Source organism: Mastacembelus armatus, chromosome 19 (assembly GCF_900324485.2).
Source record: "Mastacembelus armatus chromosome 19, fMasArm1.2, whole genome shotgun sequence".
In the NCBI taxonomy this organism is placed as follows: Eukaryota; Metazoa; Chordata; class Actinopteri; order Synbranchiformes; family Mastacembelidae; genus Mastacembelus; species Mastacembelus armatus.
Genome location: NC_046651.1, coordinates 11,187,040 through 11,204,417, shown reverse-complemented (window position 1 = coordinate 11,204,417; position 17,378 = coordinate 11,187,040). Strand labels below are relative to the sequence as shown.

At 41.4% G+C, this 17,378-nt stretch overlaps 1 protein-coding gene across 1 annotated transcript in view; it reads left to right on the top strand.

Annotated features, from left to right (window-relative positions):
- lrp2b (low density lipoprotein receptor-related protein 2b) overlaps nt 1-17,378 on the top strand; it is a 35,009-nt gene that overhangs the window by 4,977 nt on the left and 12,654 nt on the right. Inside the window, exons 11-50 of the mRNA XM_026315296.1 lie at nt 201-370; nt 528-751; nt 1,203-1,409; nt 1,529-1,731; nt 1,860-2,000; nt 2,407-2,616; nt 2,804-2,996; nt 3,334-3,459; nt 3,595-3,725; nt 3,953-4,090; nt 4,384-4,662; nt 4,776-5,015; nt 5,112-5,234; nt 5,448-5,564; nt 5,786-6,163; nt 6,498-6,746; nt 6,864-7,072; nt 7,249-7,433; nt 7,541-7,769; nt 8,089-8,266; nt 8,677-8,805; nt 9,039-9,205; nt 9,439-9,582; nt 9,672-9,781; nt 10,003-10,180; nt 10,261-10,474; nt 11,221-11,457; nt 11,574-11,765; nt 12,016-12,488; nt 12,911-13,358; nt 13,515-13,680; nt 13,807-13,965; nt 14,060-14,349; nt 14,702-14,905; nt 15,006-15,248; nt 15,581-15,706; nt 15,867-15,986; nt 16,395-16,526; nt 16,710-16,911; nt 17,012-17,307. Coding sequence (XP_026171081.1) covers nt 201-370; nt 528-751; nt 1,203-1,409; nt 1,529-1,731; nt 1,860-2,000; nt 2,407-2,616; nt 2,804-2,996; nt 3,334-3,459; nt 3,595-3,725; nt 3,953-4,090; nt 4,384-4,662; nt 4,776-5,015; nt 5,112-5,234; nt 5,448-5,564; nt 5,786-6,163; nt 6,498-6,746; nt 6,864-7,072; nt 7,249-7,433; nt 7,541-7,769; nt 8,089-8,266; nt 8,677-8,805; nt 9,039-9,205; nt 9,439-9,582; nt 9,672-9,781; nt 10,003-10,180; nt 10,261-10,474; nt 11,221-11,457; nt 11,574-11,765; nt 12,016-12,488; nt 12,911-13,358; nt 13,515-13,680; nt 13,807-13,965; nt 14,060-14,349; nt 14,702-14,905; nt 15,006-15,248; nt 15,581-15,706; nt 15,867-15,986; nt 16,395-16,526; nt 16,710-16,911; nt 17,012-17,307 — 8,160 coding nt within the window. The remainder of the gene's footprint in view (nt 1-200; nt 371-527; nt 752-1,202; nt 1,410-1,528; nt 1,732-1,859; nt 2,001-2,406; nt 2,617-2,803; nt 2,997-3,333; nt 3,460-3,594; nt 3,726-3,952; nt 4,091-4,383; nt 4,663-4,775; nt 5,016-5,111; nt 5,235-5,447; nt 5,565-5,785; nt 6,164-6,497; nt 6,747-6,863; nt 7,073-7,248; nt 7,434-7,540; nt 7,770-8,088; nt 8,267-8,676; nt 8,806-9,038; nt 9,206-9,438; nt 9,583-9,671; nt 9,782-10,002; nt 10,181-10,260; nt 10,475-11,220; nt 11,458-11,573; nt 11,766-12,015; nt 12,489-12,910; nt 13,359-13,514; nt 13,681-13,806; nt 13,966-14,059; nt 14,350-14,701; nt 14,906-15,005; nt 15,249-15,580; nt 15,707-15,866; nt 15,987-16,394; nt 16,527-16,709; nt 16,912-17,011; nt 17,308-17,378) is intronic.

Here is a 17,378-nt window from a genome sequence, read left to right as displayed (position 1 = left end):
ATCTTGTTGATGGTTTTTTTTTTTTCAGATTACTACAAATTAAACATTTCTTGTGCTTTGCAATGACATAGATAGTTTTTATATGGTTGTTTATCTATATGTACAGTGTATATTTTTTGTATAATCCTATGAAATATATAGGATAATTATAACATTTTGAAATATTTTTACTGCTGAGTTCTGGTATTTGTGTTTTCCAGCTGGAATGCCACAATTAATTTTCACAAATGGAGGTGATGTGATGATGGCCGATATACACGGGCGCTTTGTTAGAACTATAGTGTCGTCCCAGGGCAAAGGTTATGCTGTAGGAGTGGCATATAACTGGCACATGGATATAGTCTTCTGGAGTGATACACACACCAAAAAGGTCAGTCGGGATCATTGTCTGGTGACAAATTTCTTTCCTCTTTACCGGTCATACACAAAGTTGACATCTTCTTTATATCATTTTTTCAAGATCACTAAGGCAGTAGTTAAGTTGGAGGAAAACCTATTCATCCCAATCTTTTTCATTCATTTGGCAGGTATATTCTTCCAACTACAATGGGGGTAACATTAAGGAAGTTCTGACTGCTGCAGTCCAGAGTGTCCAGAACCTTGCAGTGGACTGGGTCAACTACAAACTCTATGTATTAGAGGCCATGGTGGAGCGCATAGACATTTGCAACTTTGATGGAACTAATCGGGTCACACTGGTTGCTGAAAATTTGGTTACACCACACGGCCTTGCCCTGGATCCTACAGTGGGGTGGGTTTAAATGCTTTTGTCTTTAAAACCAGAGGCGAATCTGTTTAAATAGATTCTGGTAATTTCATTATTTCAAGGGGTTTTACTTCTATTGCCCTAGCTCCATATACAGTGGTGTGAAAAAGTGTTGGCCCCCTTCCTGATTTATTCTTTTGCATGTTTGTCACATTTTAATGTTTCAGATCATCAAACAAATTTAAATATTAGTCAAAGATAACAGAAGTAAACACATCATGCAGCTTTTAAATGAAGGTTTTTATTATTAGGAGAAAACAAAATCCAAAACAAAAACTACATGGCCCTGTGTGAAAAAGTGATGTCAAATTTGTTTGATGATCTGAAACATTAAAATAAGTATAAAAAAAATAAGGAATCAGGAAGGGGGGCAACACTTTTTCACACCACTGTAGCTTATATTGCATTCTTTCAAATCTGTATTTTGTGTTTGCAGCTATATGTTCTTCACAGACATGGGCGTTTCCAATGAACAGATCAAGCTGGAACGTGCCTTCATGGATGGCAGTAATCGCTTAGAGCTGGTGAAGAGCAGACTTGGCACTCCAACAGGAATTACTCTTGACATCGTCACCCAGAGGGTCTATTGGTCTGACAGCCACTTTGATACCGTGGAGACTGTAACTTACAATGGTTTGGACAGGTAATGGTAATAAAGACTTCTCATTACCTGCAGAGTTACTTTAAGGCAAAGAACTAAATAGTGATGCATCCATGCTTTTCTCTCATTGATGGCCATTCTGTGGTGTTACTGTCTCCCAGGAAAATAGTCCTTAATGGTGCAACCCAAGTTCCACATCCTTTTGGAGTTGCTGTGTTTGAAAACCATGTATTCTTTACTGACTGGACCAAGATGGGTGTGGTGAGTGCCAACAGGTTTAACGGCAGCAACGCAAAATTCCTCTATCGTACTGCAGAAAGACCAGGCCATATTGTAGTCTCACACCCTATCCTGCAACCCTTTGGTAAGGAAGTGCACATCTAACCACCCTCCATTTAAAATGGTCTGATCCATTATATTTGCACGCTAATACTGCACAAAGCTGATCCCCAGCTGTGTAATGAAATCAACACATCTATCTTGTTTTTGCAGCGAGGAACCCTTGCGGTAAACACAACGGTGGCTGTGAGCACATTTGTGTCTTGAGTCACCCTTCGGACAACAATGGCCTGGGATTCCGCTGCAAGTGTCGCCATGGTTATGACCTGCAGCCTGACCGCCAGACCTGCTTTAGTAAGTTTCCCTTGATTGAGGGCAAAATGACTGGACGTTTAGGGTTGGTCTATTCTGCTGTCAGATGTTCACCTTTTTAGTTCGTCATAAAACAATGACATTTACAATATTTTTACATAGTTTCTAAATGCAGTTATATTTTGTTTGATTCATTAAAGACATGTATTTCAAACAGCTTGTTATTCAAAGTGATATGTCTGGTGTCATCTAGGCAGTTTGTCCTTCAAATGAATTTACTCTTACCTTTACTACCAAAATTATTCTTAAAGTTATAAGCCATATATGGATTATAATACCATTATTTTTTTCTCAAATATTTCTTATTAATATCTCTTAATTGCTTACTAAAATCAAACATAAAAAGGATATTTACCTGTTTACTTTCTCTCACACTCACTCTGAGCAGAGGTGAAGGACTACTTGTTGTTGGCCACCACTATGGCCATACGGGGAATCCCTCTTAATGTATCCCTGCAGGAGGACATAACTCTACCCCTCACAGGACTTGGGGCATCTTTCTCTGGCTCTGCAGTTGAGTTTGATGGCAACAAGGAGGCTATTTTCTACAATGACAGGTCCAGAGGACTTGTCTATCAGTCAAATCTCAGTGGTACTGGTGAGTTTTTTATTGCATAATGTAATAAAACTCCACTAGAACGGCACTATGTAACTGTCCTGTTTCTGTTGTGAAGAATTCATTTTAAGTGTTTCATGCACAAGATGCAATCAGAATTTAGTCTTTCAAAGCACCATGCTTAATCTAGTGTGTCCTCACTGTATTGAGTTTATTTGTGCCTTTTCAGTCCAACAGATTTTGACAGGCTACAGAGTGGGAATGATTGATGCAATGGCCTATGACTGGACATCCGAAGTGTTATTTTGGACCACAAGCACGTACAGGTCGGTCGTGGCCTTCAGAGTCACAGACAAGTCCAGACGAGACATTGTGACTGGACTGAAAAGCCCAAAGGGAATAGCAGTACATCCCAGTGTCGGGTGAGTGCTGATTACTAAAGAGTGGTTTGCTCAGAGCAGATTTCAGATTGAACGGATGGGAAGAGAATCCAACACAAACACATTATAACACATGTACTGCTTTACAACCTTTGCACTTCTAGTAACAGCAGTGCAGAAGTAGCTTTATGTTTGATATGCTCTGTATGTAGCATTTTCACTATCAACTTGAAAGCAGATCTTTTTTACTGTTAATCACTGTATTACTTCACTTCAGTAGTTTTGATACATTTTATCTGCTTTGTAAAAATATATATTTAAGAGTTATTATCAATAAATCATCTAGTTTAACTGAGTTCATTAACATGTTGATCCACAGTTACTTGTTTTGGTCTGACTGGTACCGCCCAGCAGTCATAATGAGAGGCTTCACTGATGGGAGCAATGCTGTTCCTCTTGTCAACACAACACTGGGAAGGCCATATGGACTTGCCGTCGACTTTATGTATGCCCATTGGTGACTTACAGCAATGCTGTATGGTTTCTGTGCACAATTCAAAGGAGAAAACATTAGAATGTATTTTGTGTGGACTATCGCTTTACATTCAGCAGCTCATGCCTCGTGATTGCTCTTTCACAGGATGAACAGGCTGTACTGGGTGGACTCACTCTTGAGCCAGATTGGCCACATTAACATTGAAGGCTATGACAGACAGACGTTTACCAACATCGGCCAGATTACTCAACCCTACTCTCTAACGATTTTTTCAGGTGATTTTCTTTGTTTCTCTTAATGAATCTCATATTCATTTATAATGGAATTGCACAAATTTATTAATTTCACAGCATTTAGTTTACATTGCTGTGAACATTGAACAAGCTGGCTCTTGTGCATAAACTGACAATTATTACATTTTTGTGGATGCTATAATTTGGTATCTTTTAGTACATTCACTAGTGTTTTTTGAAATGCTTGATGACATGTTTTTGTCGTATAGACTACCTGTATGTATCTGATACAAGGACCAGAGCAGTATTCGAGATGAGGAAGAGGGACGGAGGAGGTAATAATATGATCAGACAAGGAATCAATGGCATCATGAATGTCAAGGCCTACACAGCTGACGTCCGCAACAGTAAGTTCACATACCAGAAGGCAATGGAGTCTGAAAACATTTTAACATTGCAGTGGCAGAGTAACTAATAGAGAGGTAAGTAAAGATTCTGAGAATGTGTATACAAACAGGTTTAAAGGGATTTGGCTGCCTGTAAGCACGGAGAGCTGCAAATGATGAGAATGTTATGCACTGTCAAACATGTATAATCAATGACTACAGAGCCAGGACAGTAGCTGACCAGTGAGTCAGTCAAATATGAAATTCCATCCTTGCTGACTGTTTCATCTCTCACATCTTCATCTTGCTGACAGTGTTTACCAGCCGATGCAATATGGTGGCCAATGGGTTTTGCAGCCACTTCTGTTTCCCACTTCCCTCCTTCTCTCGAGTGTGTGGCTGTCCTTATGGCATGAAGCTTCAGGCCAATCACAGGGACTGCATCAAGGATGATTCTGTTCCTCCACCTGACAACAACTGTGGCAGCTACGCGTTTGAGTGCGATGAAGGACGCTGCGTTTCAAACTTCTTTCGCTGTGATGGGATTGCCGACTGCATTGATAAGAGTGATGAGGCAAACTGCACAGAAACAGGTGACCGTATAAGAAAATGTGTGTGTTTATGGAGTAGTAGAAAAAGAAAAAAGATAAGAAGCAAAGCATTTTATTAATCTTACTTCCTGCCTTATATATTGTATCTTTACCAGGAGCAACTTGTTCTCCATATGCGTTCACCTGCAACAACAAACACTGCATCCTCTCCAGATGGCGTTGTGATGGCGTGGACGACTGTGGGGATGGTTCTGATGAAATGAACTGTCCCACACATCTCCCTACTACCTGTGCCGAGGGGTACTTTACCTGTGGCAACAACAGGTGTATCTCTCAAGTATGGGTGTGTGATGGTGACAATGACTGTGGCGATGGCTCTGACGAACACAACTGCAGTAAGTTTGGGGTTGTCAGTTCACTGTTACGTCACTATAGTAGTGCACGTACAGATATCTTAATATTTATCAACCATAAAAATCTGTGATTGGCAGATTCAACCATCACTACATGCCCCCCTGGCTATTTCCTGTGTCCTGACCACCGCTGTATCTACAACTCCTATGTGTGTGATGGAGATCAGGACTGTCTTGATGGTTCTGATGAGAAAAACTGTGGTAGGAACCACTAGGACTACATTGTTGTTTGAGCTCTGTTTCAGTTGTGTTTGTCATTTATATAACACAGAATTCTTGCTTTTTGAGCCAAATAGATTCATTTTGGGATTATGAAATACATGTTTGTTTGGTTTTTTTTTTTTGAAGGATTATAGTGATTTATTTCTATATTTATTCACATTTTGCCAACTATTTTCCTCTTTCCACTTTAAGAATTTTCTTGTGCCTCCTATGAGTTTTCCTGTGCCAGCGGGGACCAGTGTGTCAGTTCGATGTATCGGTGTGATGGAGTCTTTGACTGCAGGGACCATTCTGATGAACAGGCTTGTCGTAAGTTAGCGACACTGACTGATGCCATGAGTTAGAAAATGGATTGTAACAGCTGTGTTAATTATTGATGTAATTATGATTGATTGGACCTTGTACTTCTGTCAGGTTTATTGTTGCTGTTGTCACAAACAGTAACAATACCTCTGTCTAGATATTTCGTGTTTTAGCTTTCTAAAAATCCACTGCTATTTCAGTCATTTTCATGTCTGTGGTCCACACAGCCACTCGAGGTCCAGGCCTCTGCCATGATGATGAATTCCAGTGCCAGACTGATGGCTTCTGCATACCAGGCGAGTGGGAGTGTGATGGCCATCCAGACTGTGAGGATGGATCTGATGAACACAACTCCTGCCCCCCTATCACCTGCAGACCCAACTATTTCCAATGTACCAACAAGTTGTGCATCCCGACAAGTTGGTTGTGTGATGGCAACAATGACTGCCGGGACATGAGTGATGAACAGAACTGCCCCACCCCGCCATTTAGTTGTCCATCTGGGCAGTGGCTGTGCCCCACTGGCCAGGTATGCATCGACCTGGACAAGGTGTGCGACGGCCAGAGGGACTGCCCCAATGGAGCAGATGAATCACCTATCTGCAGTGAGTTTTACAAATATAGCACTTTATACTGTACATATACATTATACAGACAGATGTTTCTGCTATTGCATCTAAACTTACTTGTATAAAATGAGTGGGCAAAGGAATGGAAACACCAGTCAGTTTAGTGCAAAGAAGTTTGGGTTATTTTGTGTCATACTTCTGCAGTCAAGTTAAACTTATTTAAGAACAAAACTTTAGTCATAATCAACTTATTTAAAACGAGAAAGAAAGTTTTGCATGTCAAATATAAACCAACCAAAGTTGGAACTAATTTAATTTCAAACAGACAAAAATGTAATTTTGCTGTTAAATATATTTTATATGACTGCAGACGAGGATGATTGTGCACTGAACAATGGGGGCTGCAGTGACGGCTGTATCCAAGGACCTTTTGGGGCTGAATGCACCTGTCCACCAGGGTTTCAGCTCCTCAATGACTCCAAGACCTGCGATGACATCAATGAGTGTCTGATCCCCAGTTTCTGCAGCCAACACTGCTACAACGAGAGGGGAAGCTTCAGGTGCTACTGCTCAGATGGTTACTTCCTAGAACCCGATGGACGTACATGCAAAGCTGCAGGTAAGTAGCTTTAAAAATAAACTTATGTTACATGTGAAATTCTTGTTTTTGTTGAACGTGGTAAACACAAATATACACTTCAGATAATATATACATAAGTTATTTCTCTACCCTTAGACCCACTTGCAGCTGTACTTCTGGTTGCCAAGCATAGCCAGATCATCGCCAACCACATAAACATGAAACCACCCCAGATGCATCCAGTGGTCAGCGGTTCGAGAATCGTCACTGTAGACTTTGATCGCGTGACTGCCAGGGTCTACTGGGCCGATGCCTTTCAAAAGAAGATATGGAGTGCTTACCAAAATGGCACAGGCAGACAGGAAGTAAGACAAATTACACAGATCGATTAAACCAAAATTATACTATGAAAGTATAGTAAAATTTCCATCAACAACCACAAACTAACATATTATTAAAAATACTATACATCTTTGTCAAAACATCACATTCAAAATTAATGGCAGTGACAAATATGTTTGCATTGTTTCTGTTTCTCTAGGTGTTCTCAAATGGTCTGATGGAACCAGAAAGTATAGCTGTGGACTGGGTTGGTAGGAACCTTTATTGGACTGACTCCGTCATGGAAACCATTGAAGTATCGACTTTAGATGGTCGTTTCCGCAAGGTCCTCCTCACCAAAAATATCACCAAACCCCGTGGGCTGGTTCTGGACCCCCGCAACCAGTAAGAGGGGACTTTCTTTCATTTTTGCTCCATAATTCTAATGGTGTTTTTTCCAAACCTTTGAGCCACTAAACATCCCAGATGTAACACACTGTCGTCCCTCCCAGTATCAACCTGATGTTCTGGTCAGACTGGGGTCAGAATCCCAGGATTGAGATGGCCAACATGGATGGAGTAGCAAGGCGAGTCATTGTCAGCACAAAGCTCTACTGGCCCAGTGGCCTGGCTCTGGACTACACCACACGCAGGGTCTACTTTGCTGATGCCTACCTCAAATATATTGACTACTGTGACTATGATGGCAGTAATCGCCAACAGGTCCTGGCAAGTGACATAGTAGGTTTAATTTGATTCACTTATTTGGGGAGAAATGGTGTATTTTCCCTGTGGTGGCAAATTTACTGATTTGCCACCACAGGGAAAATACACCACTGGAACAAGGAAAAAAACATCAAAATCTGTTTAAAACTTCAGTGTGACAAGATCAAAATCATATCCATCTATGTCTCACATCAGTGTTACCTTTGCCTGTTTTTTGGGAATTTGACCTCTTTGTTGTTTCGGGTCCATATTAAGACTAGGAAATATGTAAACATAAGTTAATATAAATAAACTTTAAAAACAACCACCTTTGTGCAAACCCACTGTGCATCAGGTTCTCCAACACCCACAAGGTATTACCATTTTTGAGGATAACATCTTCTGGTCAGAGCAATTCACCAGCAAGGTGATGAGGACGAACAAGTTCCATGGTGGTAACATCACCACTCTGATGAACAATGTGTACCAGCCCACGGGCATTGTTATGGACCATCCTATCAAACAACCCACAGGTAACCTCAAGTTTTCTGATGTGCTTTAAATGCTGTGTTGATGCAGTGTAGCTAGGTAAAAGCATGTCTTAAATAATCACTGAGTCTGGAGGTGTGGGTTCACTTTGCTCACCTATTCATGTCTTTAATGAACATAAATGAGAGAGAAAAAATATTGTACTGCGTGAGAGGCAGCATTAATACAGCCAACCACAGACTTTTAATTATAAAAACACTAGCAGCAGCTATAGGTTTGGATATTAAAATAAACTTAAAATAAAAATATATATGCTAATTTAGTGTTTATATAAACACTACCACATGGCTGCACCAAATTCTCATTTAAGTATTAACATAAACAAATAATAGGTTGAAATGGTATTGTAGTAGTCAAATGTCATTCTAGGTCTGATTGAAAGTTTTGTATTTAGCCACCAACCCATGCAGTGAACACCTGTGCAGCCAGCTGTGCCTGCTGTCAGGCCTGAGACCCAGGTACTACACCTGCCACTGTCAGTCTGGCTGGAAGCTGGATGCTGACCAACGCACTTGTATCAAAGGTAGGTGTTTAACTAGTATTTTAGCTAGTATTTTATTATAGTGCTCGCTGCACCACTGTTCACAGGATTTAACCATGTTGAAATATTGATATATATATAAAGAACATTAATTAGGAACATTTAATTTAAATTTAATCCTCTTCTGAAATTGTTGTAGTGGTCCAGCTAAAATGTGGTTTTGGTGCTCCTTTGTTTGTTTGTTTGCTCTAATGTGTATTTATGTTCTGTTCCAGATGAGGCTCCCTTCTTGATGGTGATGAGAGATTCAGTAATTTTTGGCATCCCCCTGGACCCTGCTGACCCTTCTAACAATGCAATGACCCCTGTGTCTGGCATCAGCCAGGGCCAAGACATCGACTTTGATGACCAGGAGCAGTTCATCTATTGGGTGCAGAGCACTGTGAGTTAAGGTCTTAAACTGATCCTTTGAGTCATGTTTTATAATATGTAATGAGCTGTGTTATATTTGAATAATATACTTGTATATGATGGAGAGAATGCTTAGCAGAAACCCTTACTTAAGTTGATTAAGTAGTTAATGTAAATTTGTGGTTATTTTTTTTGTTTTTTGAATATGTTTATTTCTCAAAGGCTTATTTTAATGCATGGTGTCTGACTTTGCTCTAATGTCAGGGCTCTATATGGCGAGTGAAAACCAGCGGTACCAACAGGTCAGAGTTTGCTCCAGCTGCTTTCATGGGCTCGCCATCAGGTCTGGCTTTTGATTGGATAAGCCGAATAATGTATTACACCAATCCCACTGTTAAAGCAATAGAGGTAAGCACCTCCTGAGAGGAAAATTAGGATCCATGTTGATTACTCACTATACAGTGAAAAACAGAGCCTTGCCAACACTTCACACTTAGGTTATCCGTGTGGATGGAAGCCAGCACTATCGGAAGACCATCATCACCTCCACTGGCAAACCTGAGGGAGTAGGAGAACCCTTTGGAATAGCCCTGGATCCAGCCCGAGGGTAAAGCATCTGATCAGTGAGGAAGAAATGAAATTCATTAACGAAAGAAATTATTAACGTCGACAAAATAATGAAAAGTACTAATGATCAAATGTCAGTTTCTTTTGAAGCATATTTAGATGCTTTTCAACATACCTGTGGTGCATAAGGGCTGACTCACTTATTTTGCCATTTCTGAAAGCCCTTGTTGTTATTCCTCACATTTACGCTTCCTTCCACAGAAAATTGTTTTGGACAGACAAGGGGTCAGACAGTGGAGTTCCTGCAAAGGTTGGCAGTGCTGACATGGATGGAGGAAACCTTAAGAATCTCTACACAGGAAACATGGCTAACATAGGAGTGATCGCTGCTGACATCTCTGCCAGGAAACTATACTGGGGTGTGGCAGGCTCAGGGGTGGTATGTACAACAATCATGTTCAAAACCAAAAACACAAATTATTTTATTATTAATTTGCTCTCCCTGCTTCCTTCGCACAGATTGAGAGTGGCACCATGGATGGAATAAGTCGGGTGAGAGTGGTCAGTGGTCTGTCCCATCCGTGGGGCCTGACAATCTACCAGAATTATCTGTACTACACTGATCTAGACTATGAGGTCATTGAGAGGGTGGAGAAGGACAATGGTGCCAATATGGTGTTCATGAGGAGTGGCGTGTCAGGCCTGCGTGCTCTCAAAGTGCATGCCAGAGACAGTAAGTGGATACACTGAAGATATTTTTAATTTAATCCAGAGGTGTCTGTCCTTGTCCTTGTTTTCATCAGACTGCTTTCAATGCAGCAGATAATTGCTGCCATTGAATAAGCCAGCAGAAAATCAGTGTCCTCCTCAAGGATAGCACATAACAGGATGGAACAGCACTTTTATTTCATCTTTTGAATGTAGCTTTTTTTGTCGACAATGCCTTTTACCATTACACTTATCATAGTTTCTTATAGGAAACTAAGTAATCTGCAGTTTTTGAAGATTAGGACAATATTTCTCTCTGTTATTCATCAGGTATAAGAAAAAAATGTGTGGTAGGTGGATGAATGAATACCATTGAATCTTTTATGAATAGCAACTAATGTATTGTAGTAAATAACACTTTTTTCCACGCAGCATACATTTTCAGATATTTTGATCCTAATTAAATAAACTGATAAATGATCCAGTGATAATACACATGTATATAAGTGTATTTATAATATTTTGCTAAACCAAAGTGACATTGCACATTACAATCCAAACGAACAAAATAGAATAAAACTAAGGTAAAACCATCACAATGATGGAAAAAACAAAAAAACAGATTTAGAAGTATATTTTTAAGTGAAATACTTTTTATCTGTTTCCCTTATGTAAGTGTTATTTATAAAGCAGGTGTGTTAAAGTATTATTATGGCTAATATGATCCAGTAATGCTCACCTCCACCACCCTCTTTCTGTTCCCCACCTCAGACTCAGCAGGAACCACCAACGCCTGCAGCTCCAACAATGGGGGCTGTCCCCACCTCTGTCTACCGAAACCAGAGAATCAAAAGACCTGTGCCTGCACCACAGGCTTTTACCCCTCTCAAGACGGTTCCCGCTGTGAACAATATGAGTCCTTTGCCATCGTTTCCACTTCCAAGTACATTCGTGGCTTCCACATTAACAGTTCCGATCACTCTGAGGCTATGGTGCCTGTTGGTGGATGTGCGTTATTACTTTTTTTGCGCTTCTTTTGTATATTATACTTTTTTTTTTTTTTTTGTAAAAGGTTGGTGTTAGTCGCCAACGAATCAGATTATTATTTTTTCTCTCTTTTTCAGTTTCCTACTCCATTAAAGGTAATTTGGACCTCCATATTGAATCTGGCTTTGTGTATTGGACTGACAACACCAGCTCCACCTCATACAGGGGCATCTTCCGAGCCAAAACAGATGGAGGGGGTTACAACAGTGTCATCAGTTCTGGTGTTGGAAAGAGAGGCATCCAGGGCTTCACTGTAGACTGGATTGCAGGTATGAAGCTGCTTACCCTGCCAACCATTCCTTTGTTACTTCATTTAATTTTCAGGGAGGGATGAGAAGCAAAGAAAGGGGTTAGTACTCATAGAAAATGTAATGATACATTAACAATTCACTATAATGTATTCATTTTATGCACTACCAAGCTGCTATGTTACCCAGCCAAGGACTAGATCTGTGTATCCCTATGCTCGTACTGACCTTACCATTGTCTTCTTTCCAATTTCTGCTTTCACTTTCTTAGGTAACTTATATTTCACCAATGCCTTTGAGAGAGAGACCCTCCTGGAGGTGCTTGCCATCAACACCACATACCGAAAGATTCTTCTGAAGTCCTCCCAGGACCAGCCCAGTGACCTGGCTGTCAGCCCCAAGCTTCGTTACCTCTTCTGGACTGATGGTGGCCAAACTCCCAAGATTGAACGGGCCCTGCTGGATGGAACCAACCGCACAGTGTTGGCATCAGAGAGCCTGGCATCACCACGTGGCCTAACTGTTGATTACACTAATGATTTCCTGTACTGGACTGATGATGTTCTTGATATGATCTCCCGCATGGCCATAGACGGCACACAGAGACAGATTATCCGTTATGGGAGCAGGTATCCATCTCCGACAGGAATGGCTATATTTGGAAACTACATGTTGTGGGTGGATAGAAAGCTTGGAAAACTCTTCCAGGCCCGTAAAGACCCAGCCAACGCTGACCAGCCAGAGGTAAGATTTCAATTAGTTTAATTTAACAGTGATGCTGTTTTCTAATTCTCTAATGAAAACTATTTGGAACTACTTACAGAATTTGTTGTGAAAACACTGTGTATGGGCACAAATATTATAAAGGCTCTATTTAATCTATGGCCTCAGTTAGGGTTAGCCAGAATAAGCATTGCTGTGTTTTTTTTTTGTTTTTTTTTTCAGCTTCTACACCAGCACTATAACTGATGTTGGTTTTTATAATCGATTTATTGATTGGTTGGTCCATTTGACAGTATAGAACAAAAATTTGAGAAACCAATTTTTTTTTTAATTGATTATCTGATTGAGCAATGGTTTAGGCTTTATCTTTCCTAATGTAATCTGATGTTAATGTGTATGCCCATGCTAATAAATAAAAAAATATTCACTTATGATTTTACCAGGTAATTCGAGACAGTCTTGATGGGCTGATGGACGTCGCCATCTTTGATGCTCATGTCCAGCCTACATCTGCCAACCAGGTGGGCTTTAACCCATGTCAAGAAGATAATGGACGCTGCCAGCAGTTTTGCTTTGCCTTACCAGGCCAGGAGAAACCAAAATGTGACTGTGCACATGGGTCACTCCTTAGTAATGGAGTAACATGTGGTTATGGGCAAGATGAGTTTCTAGTTTTTACCACAGACTACACGCTGAATAGCCTGAGATTAGACCCTGCGGATCACAGCACCCCCTTTCCAGCAGTAAATTTGGGCTACAACTTGATGGCATTGGATTTTGACTCTAAGGAGAAGCGGATTTTCTTCACCCAGTATATTGGGACTCGTCGGAGTAGGATCGGCTATGTCACCACTACGTCCATCACCAGCCCTCCTGTCATTATAGCTACAAGTAAGTTTAGCCTAATCCACAGTGGGGTCTTTTTTTCTGCTGTTTGTTTGCCTCATTGTTTGTCCTTTTCACTCACCTCTCTTGCTGCCTTTTTTTTTTCATTTACTTGCTTGCGTCATTTATTCAGCACCGTCTTTTCTATGTTACCCCCTTCAGATTTGGATAACCCACAGGGTCTAGCATATGATTGGGTCAACAAGCGTCTCTACTTCACTGACTACTATAATCGTACTGTCCAGGCCATTGGAGTAGATGGAAAGAACCGCTCAGTCATTGCACATGCAAACCTCCCCAGAGGGATTGTTGTCGACCCCTGCTATGGGTAAAAGCAACTGACTACAGTAATATTTCAGTATTTCTATTACAATAGTGTCTACAGACATTATATAATGAGAAATATATGTATGAGCTCCCTCTCCTTCTTTCCCCCATGATTCTTATTTTTCAGTTACCTTTACTGGACTGACTGTGGCATCCCAGCCAAGATTGAAAGGGCTACACTGGGTGGAAACTTCCGGACCAGCATTATCAACAGCAGCCTGACAACACCCAATGGCTTATCTCTGGACTATGAGGAACGGATGCTCTACTGGGCTGATGCCTCATTGTATATCCAGTTTTTTATATTATATTGTATCCATGAGCAAATTTTGCAGCAGCCTTTTTTGCCAACGTCTGTCCTCCCTCTTTTCTTCCCACAGAGACAAGATTGAGCGGGCGACTTTGACTGGTCAGAACCGACAAGTGATCATACAGGGGGTTGTTTACCCATACGCACTGACTGTCTTCCAGCAGGACGTCTTCTGGACTGACTGGACCGAGAGATCCGTATTGAGGGCAGGGAAAGATGATGGCTCTGGCTACGCAGTGCTGGCCAGAGAGTTGCAGTACAAACCAAATGACATCCATGTTTTTGCTGCTTCTAAGCAGGAGAGCTGCTCCAGCTCCTGTCTGCAGTTCAATGGAGGCTGCAGTCATGTCTGTGTTCCTGGTAAGAGCAGATATGTGGGTGCTACATTCCAATGCACTACTACCTGCCTCTAAATACTCCATTAGAGATACACAGAAATCAACATAAGAAGTGAGGTGACCTGGCTGCAATCATTTAATTGTGAACATGGCCTCTTTTTTTTTTTTTTTGGATTCATCATTTTATATACCTGTCTGCAGCCTCTCAGCTGTAATGGCAGCTTTAATTTCTGTTGCAAGGTTTGGTTCCTGTGGGAAAGTGTGAAAATTCTAACGTGAAAAGTACAGTTGTACAAATTGAAATTCATAATCTCTGTGATCCTATCGGTTCTTCTCAATTATTAAACACCCCCGACCTCCCATCTCGTTTGCAGGTCCATTGGGCCCAGAGTGCCAGTGTCCTCATCAAGGGAAGTGGTACCTGGCCAACAATGGCAAAGACTGCATTGAAGACACAGGGAAACGTTGTCAGCCAGAGCAGTTTACCTGTCTGAATGGTAACTGCATATCAGCACGCTGGAAGTGCGATGGTTACAACGACTGCCAGGATAACACAGACGAGCTGGAGAGAGTGTGTGGTAGGAAAGAAGAGTTAATCTGACTTTGAACTGTAAAAAATTAATCTTTCTACTTTTCATGTTAAAAATTAATCTGGAGTTTTTCGTTCCTCCTGCCCAGCCTTCCACACCTGCTCAGCTTTGGACTTCACCTGTGACAACGGGCGCTGCGTGCCGCTCAGCTACGCCTGTGACTACACAAATGACTGTGGTGACAACAGTGACGAGAGGGACTGTCCCTTCCCCACCTGTAACCCCGCTACTGAGTTCACCTGTGGCAACGGACGCTGTATCAGTGCAACCTTTGTGTGTGACGGCCGCAACGACTGTCGAGACAATGCTACTTCTGATGAAATCAACTGCCGTGAGTGATGTTTGGGCTGAACAAGGGATTCATTTAATAACTGAGGAAATGATGATGGCGAAGGATGAAATGTTTACAATATACACATTTTAACATCCAAACTGGGAAGGTGGTTTGAAATTCTTTCTGACTTGGAGTCACTAGCACAGTACATCCCTCAAGACAGTGGAAACATCGCCTCTTCCTCAGTAACTATAGATGAATCAAGCCGCTTGTCAGTGATTGGGAAAGGTTGTACTAGGCACCTTCAGGGTTTGACTCTATGTTGCTAAATAAGATGCATGTATGTAGAATCAGGACTGTCACTGACCCTGTGCCCTGTCCCTCTCCAGCTGAAAGGACGTGTCCTGTTGGCCAGATCAAGTGTGATCGTACCAACATCTGCATTTACCCTGAAAGTCTGTGTGATGGCTACAACAACTGTGGAGACAACAGCGATGAAAATCCTCTTTTCTGTGGTGAGTTGAACACTCAGCATTTGTCTTACTGCTGAATATGAACAAGAAAAGAACCAGCATTTTAAGGGCTCTAACACCCACAAAGTTTAGGGTTTACCAGCTGGGTACAATGGATATAGGTAAATCTGTGCAATTATATTTGTGTGTTTCTCTACTGCAGCGGGCCACACATGTTCTCCAAACCAGTTTCGCTGTGATGAAGGAAAGTGTATTCCTAACTCTTGGGTGTGCGACTCTATTAGAGACTGCAGTGATGGGACAGATGAACCTCCCTCCTGTGGTGAGTTATTTTCAGTTAAATTTGATATTAGCTGACAGGTACAAATTAAGTTCAGAGCATCTGTTCAATGCCTTGGCAAGTTGACAAGGCTTGTTTTCTGAAGGAAGATCAAGCTTTTGACTTTTGTACAGTTAGATCTAGTATGATTTTTCATATGAGGCATTTTTAAGTTAAGTTTGTGCTGAGAATTTTTAATATTTTACTCATCTAAAATTGTGTAAATATTATTGATATTGGTTTCTTCTTCTTTAACACCGAATATGTACAAGGTATGAACAACAATATGTGGCCTGTTATGTCTGTTTATTGACGCAATGACTCTATAATCAAATCTGTTCAGTCTTCTGTTTAAATTAAGGAAGATCACTTAATCCTTCTTGAAAATGATTTCTCTTTTTTCTCATGCAGAGGATCAGATCAAGACGTGCAGTCTCAGTCAGTTTACTTGTACCAATGGGAACTGCATTCCCCAGTCAATGGTCTGTGATGGCAACAATGACTGCTGGGACAACAGTGACGAGGCTCCTGAACTGCAGTGCGGTGAGATAACACAGACATACAATACTCTGTGTGAGGCCAATACTAGCAGTCCATTTATTTTGAGTGATGTGTTCAACGCTAGAACAAACACTATATTACAGCTAATTCTGTGCATACATTTAACATATGTCATATAGTTTCATCCCTGCTTGACTTTTCTCATTCTTTTTCTGTCCCCTCCAGGCCAACGTACCTGCAGTTCCAACCAGTTCACCTGTCCGATCTGGTACCCTGGTCACCCGCGCTGCGTGCCCTTAAGCTTCGTGTGTGATGGGGAAAAAGACTGTGCCAATGCAGCCGATGAGCTCCAGAACTGCCCCAACCGGACCTGCCATATGAATGAGTTTGCCTGTTCCAATGGACTTTGCATCATCCTCCCCTATCGGTAAGTAGGAAATGTGTGATTTAATGAAAGCAGAAATTTGTTTACTAGTGCAAAGACTAATTCTCTTATCACTGAATAATAAATTACTCCTCCTCCGCAGCTGTGACCGTGTGAACGACTGTGGGGACAGCAGCGATGAGTTGGGCTGTACATACGACACATGCAAAAGCAACCAGTTCACCTGTGGGAATGGAGCCTGCATCTCCGCCTCCTTCACCTGCGACGGGGACAGCGACTGTCTGGACGGCTCAGATGAAGCGGACAGCTTGTGTGCCACGCCCCAGCCTACCTGTGCTCCTCATCAGTACATGTGCAAGTCAGACGAGTGCATCGACATCAACAAGGTGTGCAATGGACAGAAGGACTGCCAGGACAACAGCGACGAAAAAGGCTGTGGTGAGACTGCGAGAAATATAACATTATATGGCAAAATTGATACAGTACAAATGAATGAACTGTCTGATGAA